General features: G+C 42.2%; 1 protein-coding gene across 2 annotated transcripts in view; it reads left to right on the forward strand.

Annotated features, from left to right (window-relative positions):
- The window catches only part of RELL1 (RELT like 1), a 161,266-nt gene that overhangs the window by 104,986 nt on the left and 32,300 nt on the right, over window positions 1-23,980 (forward strand). For both annotated transcript variants that reach the window (XM_078678354.1, XM_078678355.1), the window contains exons 5-6: window positions 758-1,006; window positions 2,723-2,861. In XM_078678354.1, the coding sequence (XP_078534480.1) occupies window positions 758-1,006; window positions 2,723-2,861 (388 nt within the window). The remainder of the gene's footprint in view (window positions 1-757; window positions 1,007-2,722; window positions 2,862-23,980) is intronic.

Here is a 23,980-nt window from a genome sequence, read left to right on the forward strand (position 1 = left end):
GTGCACTGTCATGTAATCTGCACTCACTCCTGGTCTTAGTTTATTTACAAATATGTTCATGGTGTACTAACAGGAAGTTGTGGTGAACACTCACAAACTCCTGAGATTGTGTCATATATGACTTCTTTAAGTGGACACCCACCCAGAAGTGGCCACAAACCCTCTCCTAAGAACAGATGTCCACACGTGTGTATAATAGGAAAGTCTCTACTTCATATGTGACATGTTTAAGTGGACACTCACCCAGAAGTGCCCACAAACCCTCTCCTAAGAACAGATGTCCACACGTGTGTATAATAGGAAAGTCTCTTCTTCATATGTGACTTGTTTAAGTGGACACCCACCCAGAAGTGCCCTCAAACCCTCTCCTAAGGCAGATGTCCAATACACGTGTGTATAATAGGAAAGTCTCTTCTCCATCGAAATGCGCAGGATACCCGAGCCGTGCTTCAGCGTCTAATCTTCGAGCTGCTTTTCCTTTGGTTCATAAAACTCCATCAATATTTGTCTTTTATGGTTTTTCACTTCCCTAGCAAACTTGTCAGTAGGCCTCAGGGGCTAGTTATGCAGCCTTCTTCCAAGTTACCTTAGTACAGAGGGCTGCAGTGAATGGTTTCTAGAACTAATTGGTTAACTTGGAAAGAGATGTTTTAGTGCCCATGGCTCTTAGCTTTGACTTGGGATCCGAGATTTAGGAAGGAGTCGTCGAATGATATATTTGTTGCACACGTATATATTTTTGTCTTTCACATTTCAGCCCAGGGTCGCCATGTTCGCCTGGAAGTCCTGGTTCACCTGGAACACCATTGTCCCCCGGCGCCACCCCGAACAAGCACAGCTGTCGAGGGCACCATTTGCACACTGTTGGTGGAGTGGCAGAAAAAAATGTCTGCACCCGTTGTAGTCACAAAAAGTGGCAAATAACGAGACCGTCACCAAAGGTTAAGGAACCAAAGGAACCAAAGAAGCCTCGTCAAGCAGTTACTACAGTCCTGGCCGTCGGAAGGTAAGTGGTCGTGTGTGTATGTGTGTGTGTTTTTTACGCACGCACATACTACTGCTGCTGTCTAGTAAATGGTTACTTCTCTCCTGAAAGTGTGGCCTTGTTTCTCTGCTGTGGATAATCAATGTGGGTAAATAAAGTAACATTCCAACGAAAATCACAAGGTCATCCTTCTTGCCAGGCTCGAACCCCTGTTTAGGAGGAAAACAGATGTGCCACAGTTTTATGTACAAACTCATCCTTTAGTTTCTTTCGCTCCAGCAAATTCAGTTCTTTTTCCCTTTAAACATTTGTTTGTAGAATGTTTAGAGCTATTATTTTCTAAATAACATATGAACTAGTGGAGCTCGGATATCATTTGGCAGAGGCTTCTCCTGTCCCAAATGAATTGTCAGTTCTGTGTGTTTGTTCTCCCCTATGATATATGTGGTTTAAAACGCGACGTGACTGAAAATGGTGTCCACGCATTGGACATTGTGGACTTTGGGTGGACTTCAAGAAAGCCATTTGAAAGGAGCCTTTGGTCAGTGACTATAACCTGAAAACAAGCATTTGCAATTCAATAGGTTTCGCATTTACGCGAGTATGAGCTATTGGCATTGTAAATGACTATGCCTTTTATTTATGTTTTTGTTTTTAAACATAAATAAACGGCATTGTCATTTACAATGACAATAGCTTGAACGCGATTGAATGAGAGTCCTATTACATTGCAAATGTTATAACGTTGTGCCCCCCCCCCCACCCCCCCTTTGCTCGGCCCTAACGAAAAGCAGCCTGCAGTATTAATAAAATAAATAAATAAAAGTGTCCGCTATAATTAAAACGGACGTGCTATAATTTTGATAAATACATTAGGAAAGCGGCCATCGTTAAGTAAATGAATAATTAATCGCGGCCGCTATAGTTAAAGCGGACGCACTATAATTTAAATACATACACTAATAAAACCAGAGTGCCTGCTGAGATGTCGTGGGTGGAAATGGGAAGACCATTAAAAAAAAAAGTGCTTCCCGACTTATGAAGGAGAGTGTAACACCTCAAGTAAAAGATCCAGTCCTCATGGGAAGTAACAAAATAATAATAAAATAATAATAATCCACATTTGTAAAGCGCACAATCACCCGTAAGGGTCTCTAGGCGCTGGGGGCCGTCGGGAAGATTAAGCAAGCTATTGCCCAGAGTCGCATGGTGCTGGGCTAACCTGCCGCCGGAGCCGGGGATCGAACCCTGATCCCCAGATTCCAGCGTCAGTCGCCCTGGCCGCGGCGCCACACCTCTCCCTAAGAGCGACAAGGCAGTAACGAGGAGGGACTAACAAGCCTCATAATCAATCAGAAGCCAGCATTTACCAAGGACAATGACACCAGCCAACAAAAAATATGGGAGGAGAGTAGGCGAGGCTTCCACAGCATATTCGACTACTGCATGCTTCGTTCGACCTAAAAACACAATACCTTTCCAATCCCACAAGTACATGGTGAAATTGGAAGTATGATCTGAACCTATAATAGATGCCAGACACAAAACTACTGTTTTAGCTTATTAACATTTTCTTCCTACTAACAAATTGCCAGGAATTAATTTGATTATTTTAGAACATACTTCTCATAACACGTTTCAATATTTGTTTCTGTTCATATTTTTCAGTATCTATGGTTATTAGTATTGTTATCGTATGAAAAATGGAATAGGTGAAGGATCCTTTTTGTTTTTCAGGTTCAGAGTAACAAAAGTGGAGAGCAAAAGTAAGGAACAGAAAAGGTTGATGTCTGAGAGCAGAGACTGTGAGAACGGTGAACCCCCCTCCACGCCTGTGAAAGCAATTACAAGGCTAAGAAGTGGAACGGAATCGGAGGTCAGTGTAAAATAATGGTGACACTACAAAAGGGCGTGCTGTGAGCTGTTTTTCAAGGTGCATGCTATGCCCATGTCGAGGGAAAAACAGGCAATTTGCATGTGCATTAGTTATACATATTTACTAGGGTATTGTACTGTCCAAGCATTTACATTGTACATATATAGCTAAAGTGCTAAATGTTCACTTGCATTTTTTTCAGTGTAGTGCATGTTTCTCTCAGAATTTTATACTCTGCAACTTGTAGTATCCCATACTAACCGGCCTGTACGTTACAGCTGAAGAATTCTGGTGTACGAAATACTAAACGTTTGTTAAAATACACCAGTTACAACCTTTCTCACAGAGAGGTAGAAAGTAGATTAATATAGGGGAAAAACGTGTGTGTGTGTGTATATATACACATATATATATATATGTATTTAGAGATCTATCAGCGTATTTTCTCCGACGTAGAATGAGGAAAGCACACTGGTATCCGTTGCAAAGTGCTTTATTGCAAACCCCTCAACCCCCCAACAGACGCGTTTCACCTTATGGCTGTTGGTGGGTGGAGGGGTCTGCAATAAAGCACTTTGTAACGGATACCAGTGTGCTTTCATCATTCGACATCGGAGAAAATACGCTGATAGTTCTCTAAATGTAATGCGGCTCACCACCGCTGGATTGAAGCACCCGGGACTCAGGAGGAGCGACGGCGGTGAAGTCCTGTGTTTAAAAAAAAATATATACATATTTATATATCCGAGCCGAAACGTTATGGCGGCACAGCAATAAACAATGAAACAAACTGGAATTTCAGGTCCGTATCCGTGTTTGAAACACAAGCGCAGCGGATATATATATATATGTGTGTGTATATATGTGTGTGCGTGTGTGTGTATATATATATATATATATATATATATATATGTGTGTTTTTTTTTCTTTCAAGGCATGTGAGCTGTAGATCACATGCTGTCCATAGCCTGCCATCTAGTGTTGGATCCGGATGTTTGCACTTTGTTTTTGTTCGAAGAAGTCTTTTCCAGTCACAAGGTAGGTGACTCCTCCTTTCGGTGAAAGTGCGCATGTGCATCAACTCCATTGTTAGATTTTTATTTCTGCCATCGGATTCGGATGTGAATTGCTGTGCTCTGGTTGGCACAGTTTCCCGGGTTCCATTCGACGTGCAATCTACTACCCTTGACGATATTGTGCAAACAATTGTTTCTATTTTCAACAATTTTTAAAGTGCTAGAGCTTTACTCTTATATAAAACGCCAGTGCTTATAATGTGAAAACTATGCTTTTAAAGTATACAGCAATTCTTTCTTTTAACGGAAAGTTCCCTTTTCTTTCCTCTTCCTTTTCAGAGAAAAAAAATATATATATACTTCCTATACAAATAGAGATATATGTATTCTCTCTTATTTTGTAAACATGAATTATTATAATGGACATTGCCATGTCTGATAAAGTGCTCTATATTTCCTTTTTTATATATTTATGAAAGTGCTAGTGCTCATTATTCCTCATGTAGTATTACACATAATATAAAAGATATTTGTTTTATTCATTATTCTAACTTCCTTCCTGTCGCTCCTACTGACGAATGTTGCATTGCGAAGTCTTCTTAAATTCTATTCAGTATAGGCATGTATATAACTTTTCATCCAGATTGAAACTGTTAAGTTCATTAGTATCTAATTCGAGGATGAAAAAGGTTTCTAATTCCCTCAGTTCCCTTTCTCTTCTTGTGCATTTGTGCCAGGCAACTGTATGTCATGGTTACTGGATCACTTTGGTGTTCTTTTTCAAAGTGCCTAGCTATAGGATAGCTTCTGTCCTTATTAACAATAGCTCTCCTGTGCTGCAGTATCCTTTTGTTAACTGGAAGTGTGGTACTGCCCACATACATTTTCATACATGGGCATCTTAAGATGTGTCGTGTATTTCTATAGGTACTGAATCAGTCCCCCTATTCCTGACCCTATTCTGGTTAAACTAACTATCAAGTTAACTAACAGTCAGCCCATGAGGTAAGAAAAACCCCCATGATGCAGATACCGTTATCTGACGCAGTCACACTACGGCACAGGAACGTGTTATCTGATTAGGTCATAACGCTTGAGATCTAATTAGACAAGCGACATTCCTCCAGCCCCTGATAGGGCATACGACGTTCTCATAACAAATCAAACCTATGACAACCTGGAAAATCCGTGCGGCCATTGTTTTGATTTCACAGAGAACTTTAGTAAAGAATGTGCTAACGAGCAAGTCGTATGACATCTTTATTGACGTATCTATGTCCATCCTTACGTCAATCTCGGCACCTTTAAGGTATAAATATTGCCGACCTTGCCCTATGCAAACACACGCGTGGTGACAAGACGGAGCAGCCATACTTGCCGAAGCCGAGAGCAGAAGCAGACCCCGCTGGCAGCAGCCCCGCCTTCCTGACGCGCTGAGAGACGCGCTGCTATCTCAAGCCGAGAGACCCAGCACCGGCGCTTTCGGGCAGCCCTCGCAGGCAGCCTGGAATATCGAGAGCAGAGAAAGAGATACCATTCCTCATCCATCCTAAATTCCAGGTACAGAACTGAATAACCCCTCACAGAGAATTCTTTAGTTATTCACTTGGCAAAAACAAACTTAACTTAAACTGTAACTTTCTATTCCCGCCCACGCATTAGACTTAGGTCAGGTACACGGGGTAGGCGTATTTAGAAACACCAGTTGAGTACGTTTAGTTAAATGTATATGTGTATGTAAATATATTTTAATCATTTTAAACATCATATGGCTCAGAAACCATATCAATGTTTTTACAGTATTATTTTATACTATTGCTTCTAATGTATGCACTTTACTTAACTATAAGTATTGCAATAATATCGATCCATTTCTCTTGTACGAGAAAAGAGACTGATCAATAAATAACACCTTTTTGTTGAACACGCCCGTCTCTTCCTTTTCTCTACATTCTGATGAGACTAAGAATGCACGTACTGACTGAGTAAAATAATTGCCTTGTGCTCACACGACTCTCGAGATTGACTCTTGATTAGGGGAGAGCAAAGTTGTCATGTTCTATGGTTGTCAGAAACTAAATCCCTTCTTGTCTAATCAGGGAAGTTAATCCTTCCTTGAACATTCGAGAAAGTTTCTAGCGAACTCTGAGCTTAGCTGGCAAACCCAAAAATTAAGTCTAGCATCGACAGTAGTAGACCTAGTTAACGTCTGGCCTAGGCCTTTACTGCTGTAGGTACTATTCCAATGCGCAGAGCCTATTGGGAAAATAGGAGCTACACTACATGGCGCCCAACGCGTTTGGAAAGGGCGATAAAACTAACGTAAGACATTTAGAGTAACTCAGTCGTGCTTTCTCACTCAGACCCCTTTTCCCAAATACTCCAAAGACGTCTGGAGTGGGTGAAAGGTTATATCCTCCAAAACCTCGCAGGAGGGAACTCCTATGTATGGTTCTTGGTCAAGTCAACGTTGAAGGATAAACAGTTCCAAAATATTGTGCATCTAATCTCTGTTTCCATAAAGAAACCTGATCTGCAAACAAACATAATACCATTCTGTCGGTAAAATGGCAGAGAGTGATGATGAAAGAGAGGCAGTTAGATTAGCAACTGAACTCGCAGATGCTGATGCTACCATGCAAGCAGCAGACGCGGATATAATACTCATTCCGGTCATTTAAAGGAGATCTATAACCTTAAAACTTATAGAAAATGGACTGACACCTAGAGGTGGCACAGTCATATTCGTAATCGAGGCACACGAATATCGGCAGACAGAGGTATACTATTCATGGATACATTTTCCAGCAGCAAATGCTGTAACAAAGTACTTCCACTATTACAAAGTAGAGGAACCTCCTGAAACGTACACTCCTTTTGAGGAGGTGGAAGTACCACTCAAATTCCAAGAGCATTTGCTCTTATTTGATGGCGCCCTAAAACATAACAATCACATTACAAGGCTCGGTCCTTTAGGTAGACCAGGAGCAACGTGGCCGGTCTTAGCCGGATACACACCACATCCAGACATCGAAAGAATGCCTGCAGCAGAGCTGTTAATACAGCTAAAACAACTACTAAAAATTCATAGACAATTAGTTCAGTATGTAATGCGGACTTCAACAATTCAGCCAGCGATTAAACTTCCACAGCTGACCCCTCACCAGGGGAACACAAACAAAATTACACCACAGAACATCCAATCCTGCTTAGGTAAAGTTCCAGCTAAACGGGAACAAATACCATTCTGGTTGGCACAGAAAATCACCCAAATAGAGGCGGTGTTTCCTGACACCACCCCGCTGGAAAAACACAGGATTCTGACTATGTGTCTCCCAATGGGAATCGCACCACACATTGAGGACTGTGACACTTGGGGTACAGTCTTTGCTTCCATCTACACAAAAACGCACGGTGTGCCATCCATTTCGGTAATACCAGATGTGCTAAAACAAATTCAAGATGAATACGGTCCAGAACCTGCTTTAACTCTTGGTATGAAATTACTAAAAGACTTCAAGCAGGTCTCGGCTATATTATTAGCCAACATAAAAGGTGAAGCAGCAAACGTGGCGATCCGCCAGAGGTTAAAAGAGACAGATATAGCAGACCAACCAGCTGAAATTGCCAGAATCATAGAAAAATCCTATGAAGAACTAGGCAGAGATAGTCTAGGTGGAATACCAGTAAAACCGCAACTGACTACAAGTCCAGAAAAAATATTTTTTAATAATAATAATTCACCAAAAAAGAACTGGGATGGAAATAAACAATCCAATCCTAAAGAAAAGAAATTCCAGTCCAGAGGAAGGTCTCCGAGGCGAAGAGAGAAATCTCCAAACCAAAGACAGAGGTCACCGCAGAGTGACCCCTCTGGGAATAGATATAACCTTAGAAATAGGGATAATATTAAAAAACCTGATAGATATCAAGACATTGATACACGTCCCTCTCAATCTTTTCAGAATTCCTCGCAGAAATCGGAAAGAAGAGGACGATCAGAAGAGCACGCCAAGTCCAAAGACAAGGAACCTGCTCAACTGAAAAAGAAATTACAATTTCCAAAAAAGAAGGTAGCCAGTATCAAGGTAGTTAAAAATGCCGAGAATACTGAGGACACAACTGAAAAACGGAGAATGGGCTCAGACAATGCTAGACAGCGCAGCAGAGGTGAGCATAGCTCGCAAAGTCCTTATGAATCATCTGGAGACAGTGGACACGAATGAATACCTTCAAGTGGAAACTGCAGACACCAGAGTTAGCAAGCCCCACAAGATATACGAGATAACATTACGTATAGAGGGAGATAAGACTAGGAAAATTAGGGGACTATTTTGGGATAACCTCTCCAAAGGCTATGACATCCTTCTAGCTGAAAAAGACTGGCCACCAGAGTTTGTCAGGGAGTGCCCTCATGGCGAAGAAGTAATTATGCCTGCCTTCTCGAATCAAATACCGAATCTAAAATATGAAAAGACGTATCCTCTGCCAATCGACATTCTGCCTCTACGACATTACACCTGTGTAATCTATACAGACGGACATGCTCAACCCTCCGTTTGGGGAGAACATGCATACAACCCCACATGTGAGATTACAAAAGAAGTGTGGCGCGGAGGTAAACTAAGACCTCTATTAACAAAATCACACTCAGTAGAAACTAATTCAGAACTACAAACTGAAATAATAGCTTTGAAAATGGCGCTAGATAATGCGGATCGCGAATTCCCGACGCTTATAGTGTCAGATTCATATTACTGCGTCAAAGCATATAACAAGGATTTGCAGACATGGATTCAGAACGGTTACAAAGATGACACAGATGCACCAATAAAGCAGAAACTGCTCTGGGAACAAGTAGCTCTTTTGAAAAAAGAACTACCAAAGACTCACGTGACTCACTCACTGAGTCATCAACGTGATGGCGTTCACGTTGTAGGGAATTCATTGGCTGAAACAGCCGCAGCGGCAGCCACTAAATCGGCTCCCGTAGATCGAAAAAAGCGTACATTAAAATACATTGACGGTGAAACACTGCTGGCGGTGAAAACGTCATCAAAAGGCGACTGCTCAGCGTTACCGATCAACTATCCACTCAATTACACATACATAATCGATGCAAACTCCGTCCCTTTTGCTCGAATCCCTGGAGTGGGGGATAGAGTGATTCCAAACATGGACAGGAGAGACTTGTTAATCGCAGACGCACACATGGGCGAGGGTCACAGACACCTTAAATTAAAAGATTCTCTGGAAGAATTACAATCACGGTACTGGTGGCCAGGCATGAGCCTGCACTACACCATGTTTGTAAAAAACTGCCCAAACTGCAACCGAGATCGCAGTGGGGAGAGAAGCAGTTTAATACCTCGTCGTATCAAGGCAGATAATATTACCAGCAAAAAGAATGGCTTGCGATTAACATATACAGGCTAGTTTCTACTTATAATGTAGATCACCAGCACTCGGCTGACGTCCGGACTATTATACAAGATTTGCGAGTCTAAATGGCATATACGCTAAGAGCATGTTACGTTCGACCATTGTTTTCACCCAGGCAATCCAGCCTGGGGGGGAAACATGGCCAAATGAGCACAGTCCAGCGGGAATCTTCTCACTTCCTTCCTGAGGGTACGGGATGGTGTAAAGAAAAAACCAAGGCAGAAAGCAATCTATAATGGAAAGGATATTAGGTTCGGGAGCTGGGTGGGTCAAACATCTAATAAGTGTCCAACATAGTCTAAATAACTTGCCAAGAAATTCTCTGAAGGGATTCAGTCCGTACGAATTATTATTCGGAACTAGGATGTTGATCTGACCTTGATAGTCAGACTTCAGTGGTAATAGAAAAAACCTTTGATGTCAAAGACCGTTTGGCTATTTTGCAGGACTTAAACAAAACAAGAAAAGACCTGAGCAACATACAGTTGAAACAACAGCCAACAACCACTGAAGAATCACCACCTGTCCCAGCAAGACCTGTCTGGATTCCAAAAGTCGGGGATCTAGTCAGGGAGAAGATCGCGGTAAAGAAGGAATTTGGGCCTTCTTACAGAAAAGCAGTTCCTGTCTTGTCTGTCAACGGGACAAGATCAGTTGTACTACCGCCACTTGCTGGAAAAAAGGAGAACCGAGTTGTATCCATCGACCTGGTAAAACCACAACATGTGGCCGATAACAAACAGTAGGCCAAGTGGACTCCCAATAAGTAGCAGAACACCAAGGTTTGCTACCAGTACAGAGGTCCTAACAAAGAGGCTCATCACATTCGAAACGCCTACAGAAGAACAACAAGGACTATGCAACAATGCAATAGAACTAAGACCTCTGAAAACCCAAATAAAGACATTTAGCAGAGACACACCAATCTATACTGAAGTACCAAGTGAAAATGCAAGGAACAAAAATCCTGAAGCAATTGGAACAATTGACAGAACTGCATCTGGTTACTTCATCAACTTCGATGATTCCTCTGAAGGTTTCAGTGAATCAAAGACACAGCCATCATCAAAATCCTTTAAAGACAAAGCGAAGGAACTCTTGAAACAACTGAAAGAAACATATCTGGTTTCTCCATGGATTGAATTTTGGGTGGGTTTTGGTGCATTTATCCTCATACTTTGGCTCATCATGGTATTTACTTTGGGACGCTTCATTGAGGGAAAATATGCTAAAATGGACACAGCAAGTCAGAACATCAACTTGATCCTCAAACCACACACATCTTCACACGTCGAGAAAAGAGAACTTTCTTCAGAACTTTCTTCAGCCAACTTCACAGCCAATCCGATACCTGGTGGGGTAGCCTGGGACAACACTGACTATGAAATTTATGGTCCGGTCGAGATCCTGAAATACCCACACCAAATCAAGATCTCTTTGAGTGACTTTGCAAAACCAAACTCATTTGCTGATGATTGGGACTTCGAAAGTATCAACAATATGATGTCTGACTTAGTAATGTCTGCTAAATTTACAAAACATGATTATTTGCAAGGTTCTACAAATTATGATAGTATGTATTGCTATAACCATTATGGTAACCATTTTTTGCATAAATCGGCACAACCTAGAAATGTTTTAAATTATAATCAATGGGAACATTGTGCTACACCTCCAAAAGGAAGCTCTAGAACCGTGTATGACAAATATTCATATTTTTCAGGTTTTAACATAAGTAATGCTGAAACATTTTATTTTAAATTGTCAAACAAGACAGGGATGAAAATTATGATAACCAACACAAAATTGATATATTCAGATTCATTCTTTGAAAAAATGAATACTTTTGGATTTGATTATTGGGACAAAAATGTTGATTTGAAAAGTGTTTGGGGTACAAAAGAATGGCAAGTACAGGGTTTAGAAGCTTTGTTTAGAGCCTGCATGATCCCAGAACAAATGATATTTTTAAATGACACTGTTCAACAAACCACCTGTCTTGGCTTAGCCAAAATCAAAGATTTAAATAACCCGTCTATTCCAAAGCCAACAATGTTTAGCAATAGCTCTGATACAGATGAAGAAATAGACATGAACCATATACTTAACCAAAACAGAACACATCCTGATTGGAAACAATGGTTAATCTGGCCCACAGATACAAATCACTGTCAAGATAGATTCCTGAATAAAACACAGGGTTTCAAAATGACCAGGCCAGACCCTAGATATCCCCAAAGACATCACCCAGGGATAATAACAACCTACAGTGTGGGCAAATTATGCCTTCAATGGCTACAAACTTCCACACTGCCTGAAATTAAGCAACACCTAACTTTACTTACTGATGGTGCTGACTTGCGTGATTTCATAATGGGACCACGCAAACAGCGTCAAAAGCGATTCATAGCAGCCTCTGTATATGCAGCATACAATGAGGCTTGGAAGGTTACTCAAATTGAAACAGCAGAAAGAATACGGGAAATTGACCGTATTAATTTGGAAAAATCACTTTCTGTAGTGGACAATGGGTTAATGACTCTGTCCTCCAGAATTTTTTCATTGGACAACATTGTGTCGTCAGCAATCGATATATTATCGCAAGACTTACTGTTATTACAACATGGTCAGTCACAATTGCGTTCCATTGTACAGCTTGGCTGGACGTTACAAAATCTGCGTTCAGGCTATGTGCCTTGGCGTTTAATCAACACAACGTCACTATTCCAAATCTTTAACCTTACTGATAGACAAATCGGTATGGCGCAAAAGGGTGCTGATTATACAATCTTGAGCATTGAAAAACTAGAAAGATTACCGTTGACAATGTCAGAACGACCTGTCAGTGAATGGATAATCCACGGAATCATAAATATTCCAATCTCAACCTTCAGGTTTCAATACTGCCAAAAATATATACAGGCTGGCATGTACGAGAAATTGGGAAAGGGGTACCTTAAAACAACTTGGAACCTGCCCTATTCACATGCATGTGTCAGTAATAAAGGACAGAAAGTGTTTCTTAGTGGCAACAATTGTGCTATGTCACTAAGCGGCACGCTTCTGTGTAACGGAATTAGTTTGCATGGAGCCTGTGAAGGGAATTCATACAAGTTTTCATGTCACCAGCAAGGCGCACCTGCAACTGAAATAGAACCATTCTTTCAAAGACTCTATAATGGGAGTTACATTCTTATTGTAGACCGCAGATGCTGCAGTCTTATGCCCGGGACTCCTTATCTAGTAACTACAACGGCGAAGGTCAAGTGCTGTGGACGTTCTTTATTCCCCAGCTCCTTTCCAGACAGGGAGGCAAGGGCATGGCCCAGTTTGAAAATTACTTCTATTCGAATAGATACTTTAAGCAGAATGAAAACAGTGCTTCTTCAGACGCCTACAAGGCTCACGTCATCAAAAGAAACGTATGATCTACAAGTCGCAAGGACGACTGCAGAGATACATACATTATTATCAACTAATTCCCCCGTACATTTCGCGGAAATCCTAAGCGAAATCTTAAATATTTCTGATACCACTGGGGTCTCAAAGGTATTTAAGACAGTATTTTCGATGGCATTAACACCATTCAAAGCCATACTGGGTATTTTTCCAGATTTCGTCCATTCGATTTTTGGCGGACTTCCCCTGATCCTAGGACTAATTGCAGGAATCCTATTCCTAGTCCTTATTTTTCGTTATGGCAACCCATGTCACAGATCAAACTCTCGCGACAATGGAAGATACGATCCTAGCCATTGGATACCGGGACCGGATATCAAAAATCCTGGGACTCTCCCGGCTTAGAGACCTAAACATGACTTGGTTTCTATCATTTCGACCAATGTGGCAAAGGTGTGTTTTACCTGTACTAAGGTGTCTGCTATGCGGAGAAGAATGCGTGTTAGACACCTGTCTGACGCTACAATCGGATGCGCCGGTGGATGCAGATACACTGTTGGTTCCTACCAAGGTTCACGCTTTGTGCTGCCCTCAAAGGCTGCCAATCCTGATGACGGCATTCCTGGAATCTTCACCACTGCGATTGAAGAGTAGTGAAGTTCAAGATGAAAGCAACATCGAACAGGTACGACCTTCTGTCAGCAATGCGAATCAGAATGTCAATGCAGACAATCATGCGCATGAATGCATGGTTACACCTATTTCCGACTTAGTGGAACTTTCCCATGAAGCTGTTGACAGTTTTTTCGAAAGCCTGAATGATATGATGTTCTCTCCGGAACAGAAATAGAGACTTTTGAGTAAACTCGCACACGGCGTTCCTTGAATTCGGCCTTCAACTTTAAAAATAAAGTCACATGAACAATTACCATCCAGTTCACGGACAGCAATTTTTTCAGCAAGCCCCTAAAATATTTTTCTACATATTTTTTTCCCGGGACACTGATCTTCTGCTTAAAGTAAGAAACTATTCCTAGAGAACTAAAATTTCTATTTTTAGATACTTTATAGACTTTAGCTGCCCGCTGGTATGTTCACAAATATTTTATTATGTGATGAAATGGTCTCGGACTTCCTTTCTGTATAACCATATTAAGAGCCATTTCATGTGTATTTTTCAAATACCAAATTAGCAATAATGCATAAAAATGCGTGTTTACTTTTGCATTTAATTCATAGCTTAAGTGCATACAATATATATGACTGCAATTTTTCTGTATATTTGAAAATTTCGAAATGCATTTATGTATTTTGGGGTGGTAAGGTATACACTATACTCTATAGTATGTTGTACTATGTTATACTATGCATAGATTAGTAGATATGACCATAGTTAGCGTGGAGTGGGTGTCGTGTATTTCTATAGGTTCTGAATCAGTCCCCCTATTCCTGACCCTATTCTGGTTAAACTAACTATCAAGTTAACTAACAGTCAGCCCATGAGGTAAGAAAACCCCCCATGATGCAGATACCGTTATCTGACGCAGTCACACTACGGCACAGGAACGTGTTATCTGATTAGGTCATAACGCTTGAGATCTAATTAGACAAGCGACATTCCTCCAGCCCCTGATAAGGCATACGACGTTCTCATAACAAATCAAACCTATGACAACCTGGAAAATCCGTGCGGCCATTGTTTTGATTTCACAGAGAACTTTAGTAAAGAATGTGCTAACGAGCAAGTCGTATGACATCTTTATTGACGTATCTATGTCCATCCTTACGTCAATCTCGGCACCTTTAAGGTATAAATATTGCCGACCTTGCCCTATGCAAACACACGCGTGGTGACAAGACGGAGCAGCCATACTTGCCGAAGCCGAGAGCAGAAGCAGACCCCGCTGGCAGCAGCCCCGCCTTCCTGACGCGCTGAGAGACGCGCTGCTATCTCAAGCCGAGAGACCCAGCACCGGCGCTTTCGGGCAGCCCTCGCAGGCAGCCTGGAATATCGAGAGCAGAGAAAGAGATACCATTCCTCATCCATCCTAAATTCCAGGTACAGAACTGAATAACCCCTCACAGAGAATTCTTTAGTTATTCACTTGGCAAAAACAAACTTAACTTAAACTGTAACTTTCTATTCCCGCCCACGCATTAGACTTAGGTCAGGTACACGGGGTAGGCGTATTTAGAAACACCAGTTGAGTACGTTTAGTCAAATGTATATGTGTATGTAAATATATTTTAATCATTTTAAACATCATATGGCTCAGAAACCATATCAATGTTTTTACAGTATTATTTTATACTATTGCTTCTAATGTATGCACTTTACTTAACTATAAGTATTGCAATAATATCGATCCATTTCTCTTGTACGAGAAAAGAGACTGATCAATAAATAACACCTTTTTGTTGAACACGCCCGTCTCTTCCTTTTCTCTACATTCTGATGAGACTAAGAATGCACGTACTGACTGAGTAAAATAATTGCCTTGTGCTCACACGACTCTCGAGATTGACTCTTGATTAGGGGAGAGCAAAGTTGTCATGTTCTATGGTTGTCAGAAACTAAATCCCTTCTTGTCTAATCAGGGAAGTTAATCCTTCCTTGAACATTCGAGAAAGTTTCTAGCGAACTCTGAGCTTAGCTGGCAAACCCAAAAATTAAGTCTAGCATCGACAGTAGTAGACCTAGTTAACGTCTGGCCTAGGCCTTTACTGCTGTAGGTACTATTCCAATGCGCAGAGCCTATTGGGAAAATAGGAGCTACACTACAGATGTTCACCACAAAATTTCACTTGCATGATAGGTTTCCTTTAACTTTATCTTGTTGAAGGCAGTTTTTAATGATGACAGGTTTTCCCCATGTTGGCAAGCCTTACATTTGGAACATCTTTGGAAGCCCGCTTTCTTGCATAGCCAGATTTGTTGTGGGGCTGTCCCCATTTATTCACTCTTGGCTAGATAGTCCCTTAGTGATCTTGATTTTCTATACGTAATATCCTTTCTCTTTCTTTCTTCCTGTCTCAATATCGCATCATCAACAATAAAGTGCCAATGCATGTTTAAAACCGGTCTTATTTTCTTATGGTTAGTATTATATGTTGTTATAAATCTGTGTGAACTGCTCTGATTCCTATTCTTCTTTCTTTGTGTTGATTTAGATGGTTGGAACAGGACCTGCTCTCTTTGTAGATTTTTAGCGTTCCTAGATGCTGCTTCTAAAACACTAATGGGGCAGCCCTTTTCCCTAAAATGATGTTTCATTTCATTCTCTATTTTTTCATATCCAAGGGGGGCGCTGCATGCTCTTCTTGCTCTAGAGAATTTACCAATTGGGATACTTATAAGGGGGTGGGGTATGAACTGCCTGCATGTAAAATTGTATTTCCAGCTGTAGACTTTCTAAAAACTGTAGTCTCCAATTTCTCCCCCTCCACGCATACCTTAATAACTAAAGGTTCAATTGATGTTTTACTACTGTGTCCAGCAAAATTAATATTCAGGTCATTATTATTTAATTCATTGATGAATTGAGCTACCTCTGTCTCCGTGCCCTGTCACAGCACGAAGACATCATCAATGATTCGAGACCATATTAGAATCTTGTCTGACCATTGCTCTAGTGTACTGCCTCTGGGCACCTGCTCCTCCTACCAGCCTAGATGTAATTTACCACAACTGGTGGTGAAGCAGGTGCCCATTGCCGTACCCTGTTCCTGTTGGAATAAATCTTTAACAAAGAGAAATATATTTTTGGTCAGACACCACTCCATCATTTCAAGGATCATACAATTGTGATTAACAAATCTCATGGGTCTCATCCTTAAGAAATGTTCGTCGGCTTTCAGTCCATCCCTGTGCCAGATGCTCTTATACAGTGTGGATATATCCAGCGTCACAAGTACCATGTCTTTTTCCTTTGTTAACATCATACATTTTCTTCAAAAAATCGCTTGAGTCCCTTAGATATGACGAAAGTGTTTATACCAATGGATTCAAGTAAAAATCAATGTACTTTGATACATTTTTCAAATAGGCTCTGTTGGGCGGATATTATTGGTCTCCCTGGTGGATTGTTCAAGTTTTTATGAACCTTGGGGATCATATAAAACACAGGAATGACCGGATGTTTTTGCTTTAAAAACTGATGTTCGTCCCATGTTAAAAGCTCTTGCTCATGCCAGTATTGCACCCTTTCATAGAATTTCTCTTATACTCCTTCATATTCCATTATTGTTATCCTTTTGTTACATTCTGAATTATTTAGTTGGAGTAATGCTTCCTTTTCATACAGTTCTTTTCCCCAAAGTACTACATTCCCTCCCTTATCCGAGTGTTTTATAATCGTATCTTTCATTATTTTATTTATTGTCTGAAATATTTTGTTCTCCTTTGTAGTGATTTCCCTTTTAGATTGACCTCCTTCCAAGTACAGTAACCTTTAATCTTTGGTGACATTGTCCGAAAAAATATCTATATTATCTCTAATTAGCTGCAGGATAAATCTAGATCATGGTTGAAAGGTAGTGTGGTCTCTTTCAAGTACTGTAAGGTTTGATAGTGCTGGAGAATGGCCAGTGATTGTGGTGTCTTGTTCATCCTTGTTCTGTAATTGTATTGTATTGTATTGTGATTTGTAAAGCGCGATTGCTGCCCGATGGGCGTCCAAGCGCTAATGCATGGAGAACAGAGCTGGGGGGAGGTAGGAAAAGACTGAGAATTAGATGGGCCTGGCAAATAGATGGGTTTTCAGTTGTTTGCGAAATGAGAGTAAGTTAGGATTGGACCGGATTTGTAGTGGGAGTGAGTTCCACATCTTAGCAGCATTTAAGGAAAACATTCTTCCTCCGGTCCTGGCTCTCCGTACTCTTGGGACTACGGCCAGAAAGGCCTCTGTGGACCGTAGGGTTCTGTTGGGGTGGTATTGAGTGACCAGATTGTTAATGATCACTGGGCCTGATTTCCAGAAGGCTCGGTGGGCAATGCATAGTGCCTTAAATGCCACTCTCTGTCTCACTGGAAGCCAGTGTAGGCTGCTCAGTGCGGGTTTTGCGGACTGTGTCCTAGGAATCTGTAGCAGGACGCGGGCTGCGCAGTTCTGGACCACCTGTAGTTTCCGCATGGATGACTCAGGGGCCCCCACATACAGGGCGTTGTTTGAGTCCAGCCGGGACTGAATCAGGCCCTGAACTGCCACCTGTTTGGCTTCCATAGGGAGGAGGGGGAGGACTTTCCTTAATGTTCTAAGTAAGCCAAAACAGATGGCGGATAGTTTAGTAGTCTGGGTGGAAAAGGAGAGGTTTTTGTCCAGCCATACTCCTAAGCTTTTTACGCATTCTTTGGGAGTGGGGGGGTACCCAAACATCCAGGCCACATGGAGGTAAGTGACGTGGGTAATGCGGGGCCTAGGAGCAAGAGCTCGGTTTTGTCCCCATTCAGTTTTAAGGAGGAGCATGTCATCCACTTTTTTATGTCCTCTAGGCAGTTCATCAGACTTCCTGAGGTGTGACCGGCGCCTTCCTGAGTCCATTCCATTTCCATTGCGGGCCCCATGTTGTGGAATACCCTTCCACTTTCCCTGAGACTCTGTAAAGAGCACCTAGCCTTTAGGAGACAGCTGAAAACGTTCTTATTCTAAATCATGGAGATACAGCGACAGGTTGTTTATTTGCTTCTAGGTTGCCAAAGGCGCGGAGATACTCCTTCGGGAGGTGATCCTAGCGCGTTACAAACTCGCAAATAAATAAATAAATAAATAAGTGAGACCACTAGCTGGGTATCGTCAGCATATGATACGATTTTTATGCCTGATGGTTCGACGAGCCCAGCCAATGGTTTCATGTAAACATTGAAGAGCGCAGGGCTCAGTGAAGAGCCCTGCGGTACTCCGCAGTTCAAGGGTTTACTGGCTGATATTGTGTCGCCGTCGAAGATCTGGAAGGATCTATTGTGCAAGAATGAATCAAGCCATTTTAAAGCATCGCCTCCGACACCGATGTTGCGCAGACGGTTCAGCAGGGTGGCATGGCTGACAGTGTCGAAGGCTGCACTTAGATCAAGGAGGATCACTGCCACTGAACCTCCCTGATCCAGTATCCTTCGGGACTCTTCGGTGACTGCCAGCAAGGCGGTTTCGGTACCGTGTTTGGGCCTGAAACCTGTCTGGGATGGGTCAAGGAGTGCATGGCTTTCCAGAAATTGTGTCAGCTGGATATTTATGTGCTTCTCCAGCACCTTACTTACCCAGGGAAGTAGTGAGATTGGGCGGTAACTGGAGTGATCTTCTGGGTTGAGGGTGGGCTTTTTTAACAGAGCCCGTACCATAGCTGTCTTCCAACCAGTGGGTACTGTGCAGGAAGATATGGATGAGTTGAGGAGCTCTAGTACCACGGGAAAAATGGCTTGGCTGGCCTGAAGCAGTATTTCCGGTGGAGCAGGGTCAAGGGGGGAGCCAGATTTAACTTGGCGTGCCAATTGTTGCAATGTCTCCAGGTTTAGTGGGGAGAAGTGGTCCAGCGTAGGCTGTCCTGGGGGGGGGGAGTTAGTTGGAGAAGTCTGATTGAATGTTGTTGAGTTATTGGCTGCTGGCGAAAAAGCAGAATAGATCTGAGTGACTTTGTTGTGGAAGAAGTCTGCAAGTTCGTTGCACTGATCTAACGTTTTCGGGACTGGGGGGGCAGTGTTGACAATGATGCACTTTTTGACCAGGTGAAAAATTGCCTTGGGTTTTGATTTTGCTGCCATTATTTGGTCTGCAAAGTAGGAGGCCTGGGCCGCCCTAACCCCATTTCTGTAGGCCTTAATAGTCTCTTTATATTGGGTTTTTTTCTCCGGGAGAAAGTCTAGTCGCCAGGCTCGCTCTTTTTTCCTACAGAGGCGTTTTAGGTCTCTCAGAGAGTCTGAGAACCAAGGAGCGGATTTGTGTAACCTTTTAGGGATGGATTTACGTAAAGGAAGAATCATGTCCAGTGATTCCCTGATCCAACCCTCATAGTTGTTATTTGCTTGGTTGGGGTTTGTGCAGGGGGGTGGGCGAGAACATTCGAGGTTGGTTGTCCAAGGCTCTATAAGAAGTTTTTTCCAGTTTCTCTTAGTTATAGTTATTCCCACATGTCCTCCAAGAAGGGCAGGTCCGAGATCACAACATTTTCTGCGGGCTGGGATAATTGAACATCCGTTCTAATTTCTTGATTCCTTTCTGTTTATCTTAATTTATGAACCTTAGTCAATTTCAATTTCTGGACAAATCGATATAAGTACATTCTACTACTTATATAGTTGAACGCATCTCATCAGAGATGGTAAACTTTGTTGTCCCTGTTCTTCTTTTGCTGCAATCTTCTTGATCTACCTCAGATCCAGTATCTGAGCTCATTTCACTCTCTGAGCGTACTTGTTTGCTCATATTTCCACTTTATACTTTCTGTCTTCTTGTAGTATCAAACCTCCTGGCAAAGGTATATATCTCCCCATTTTTATAATTTAGCCTGTCCTTTAATGTCGTTGCTTTCCGGTCTAGATATAGCTATTGATATATATCCCCAACAAATTGCCACTTCTGACAACAAACTTGCGAGTGGGTGCATCTGTCGGGACTGTGGCCGCCACAAAAAATGATTAGCCTCCAAATTCTTTTACCAGGGAGTCACGGGCCACTCTTCGGTTCTTAAACTTCAATTTATTGTGGGAAACACATTTCGGAGATTCCACCCTTTTCAGTGCCATAGTGCACAATCATTACATAACTCCACTTTTAAAACACTCTTGTCTCTACTTCATTGGACAGGACAAATGCCATGAGGGAAAACGGACTTGTTCCCTTTTGTTTTTTATGTTCACCATCATAAAACACTCATTTCTCACGGAGTGTGCTATTATGCTTGTAAAATCTAATGTGAAACTGCTTGTCATGTAGTAGAGACGGGTCATACTGGACACAAAACCATTATATTGCATCTTGTATGCATTCTTCCACTCACCAAGTGTAGGCTTAATTGAACAATCTGTCCCTTGCCCTGCCGTGCTCTGACCGGTACCAAGTACGTGTATTATGAATTTTACAAGCATACTAACAAGTAGCTCCCAAGGCACTGTGGTCAGTTTGATTGATGTGGAAGTGTGGGTGCATCCAACCCTATGTCAGGTTGGTTACCAGTGCCCTAATAGTCATGTTTACTTTCAGATAGATTTCTGGGAGCCTTTCCGGATCCCATTTGGTTCATCTGCTCTTTTTCAGAGTGAGCCTATGGCTGCACAGGTGAAGCCAGGTTCTTTCTTGAAGTGGAAGGGGAGAGGTGCTCCAGCCCTGCATGATAAACCCTGCGGCCCCAGTAGGAAATTCCTGTTGGTAGATCACACTCCACGATTATTCTGCTGTAGGAATATACACTGGGACAGAGGCGAGTCCATGGCAAAAGAGGAGACCTTTACCTTTACTTGGTTGCTGACTCCATCCAGTGGGTTAAGGAGCCTGTGCATAAAACCGCTCCACCAGCAGCCTCTTCATGAAGTAAGTGTGCTGAAGTAAACCAATGTTATGATTCCAGTACCAGCAAAGGTGATAGTGGAAGCTGTACCCCTATTCTGGGTAGTGCATTAGAGTGCCTTGTAATTTTGGGTACTCAGCATAGATTTGCAGGGTAGATTTGCTATTGCATTAACTGAGCGGAGTTGCTGATAAGCAAGACTTCCACATCAGTGCTACTCAGTGCCTCCTATCAATTGCGTCTCATTCACAAAATATTTTACAGCGTTAGGTATCAGTTCATAGAATCAGGATTTGTGGATTTTTTCTAATTGCAGATATGTTTGCTCGTGCAGAATATGAAACGTACTTTTTTGACCTTTCTGCATGAGTAAAACCACGTAAGGGGAGAAACCAGTTCTTTTTTGTAACAGTTATAGAAAATGATCGCACTCCGCTATGGCCATATAAAATACTTAAGAATAAAATGAATGCATGTTAAGTAAGGTTATGCAAATGCATGCAATTTTGTGAACGTTCATGAAATTCTGTGACATTTTCTCAAAATTAGGCTTTCAGAGTTAGTGTCAGTGCTTTAGTAAGCGTGAGTGAATGAGAGATGCAAGGCATTAGGGATCTCGGTCCTTAAAGTCTTTCCGCTTTTGGTTGTTGGCATGCAAACTATTCTGCACATCCTCTAAGTTGGAACTTAGCGTAGTCACAAAGGCTTTCAATGGGGTATGTCACTCTGGATAAACATGAAGATCTACTCTGGTCAATCAGGAAAAATACATGTTCTAAAGCACAGTTGTGCTATACTTAGGTGGATTTTGTACTAGGTAGACAATATACATGAGTAAGTATAATGCAGCATTGAATCCTCTTGCATATCCATTACCTTGATTAGATGCTCAACTCTAGAGAATTCACATATACAGCGAGGTGGTCAAAAGACCTCTGGTACAACATATCAAAATGACTGCCCTACCTGTAACCCTAAGCAGTAGAGCAGTCTTGGATCCTTCGGCCCCAAAATGTCTTCCATGCACTGGTACAGAAGTGCATGAAACCCAAACTCTAGACATTTGCCAAAACCATCTCAAGCAAAGTCTGTGCCAAAGCTTGAGGACCAACTTGTGGTGTCATCCTTGTGTTTAACCCTCAAACCAAAATAACTTTTTGGAAATTCTCAAATGTGCATTGAGAAATATAGATTTGGTATCACCATGTGACTTAGTAGAAGACTTGCAGCATATTTCCAAGTAGCTTGAGGAACAAACTCCTCTTACGGTTCCAAGGATGGAGCAAACCTCTAGGATCCACCTAGTGAACCAGGAACACCTCAAACACTACATCAAGGATGCAATTTAGGATTATTAGGCCCTGGCTGTGAGTTGCACAGTACTGGCGACGTGCAAACTCTGCACTCCTTGTGGTAACACCCCACCAGTAATGTGCAATTAAGATAAAACCCAAAGATTGGTGAATACATGTGTGGACCCAGGTTTACCGATTCACATGGTATTTCCTTTTCAGTGGGATTTAAGACACACATTTACCTCCTGCATCCTGAGCATGTACTAAATGGGTGCCAGGGGGTTGGTGTAAGTCATGGAATTGGAAGTAGGAATATGGGTAAAGGAAGGCAAGAATATTGGCTGCCAAGAGGGCCAAACCTTGCCTGAGAGTCTGGCAGGAGCCTGCGAAGTGTTCAGGCTGCAGTGCAATTTACCAGCTATATTTTCTGGATAAAAAAGGGGGTGGTGATGGAGGGAGCATCTGAATCAATCAAACACTCACACCCAGTCAAACGATCTGGGTTTAATCCATCACCGTTTTTTAGCCCACTCTGCCACCCCAGTTCAGACATGGCTATATGCAAATCAGTCTGACCCTGTGGCTCATGGGAACAGTCCAGCCCGAACTGCCAAGCCATGCCTTCCCTGGACCGGAAACAAGCTTCCGAGGACCGGTTTCTGGCATTCCAGCCGTCTTCAGCCTGGCTTGCTTGAATCCAATGGCAAAGTGAGCAAGGGACTCACGTCTGAGCATACCCTGCCACACTTATGGCGGCCAAAAGCGGTACAAAAGGGGGTGGTGATGGAGTCAAGCTATCCTAGCTGAAGACGGCTGATAGCCAGAAACCGGTCCTAGGATGCTTGATTCCGGTCCAGGAAAGACATGGCTTGGCAGCTCGGGCTGGACTGTTCCCATGAGGCACAGGGTCAAGGCTGATTTGCATATTGCCATGTCTGAACTGGGGTGGTGTGGAGTGCAAAAAAACGATGGATTTAGGCCCAGATCTCTGTACTGGGGTGAATGTATGACATTGTTCTGCATTCTGTCCATCAACTGTTGTTTTGCATATTTTCTGGATAGTAAAATTGGCACCATTGTTCCCTCACTTGGTAAATGCAGAAACCAGGATTCACTCTTGATTGAGTGGAGTAGAACTTCCTACGGGAATCCCACTCCACTCCACTCCTAATCGAGACCCTAATGGGAACCAAGGGCTAAAAGGTGAACCTCGGAGACTGATACTGATAACCGGTTGTGGTAGAGAGGAAGAATGAAACCATTAGGAAGCAGGTACTCTAAGGGCGAGATGACCGATCTCAACGTCTCCCCCTGCAGTCTTCCAAAAATGTGTAATGCTTCTCCAAAAGTTGTAGATAAATGTACAGTGCTCTTATACACAGAATTACTGAAACATTCTTAATTGGAAGTCCGTAGATGACTAAATTATTTTTATTGCGGGCATAGGAATTCTGATACATATTGTGTATGT

This window comes from Lissotriton helveticus, chromosome 2_2 (assembly GCF_964261635.1).
Source record: "Lissotriton helveticus chromosome 2_2, aLisHel1.1, whole genome shotgun sequence".
Taxonomy (NCBI): domain Eukaryota; kingdom Metazoa; phylum Chordata; class Amphibia; order Caudata; family Salamandridae; genus Lissotriton; species Lissotriton helveticus.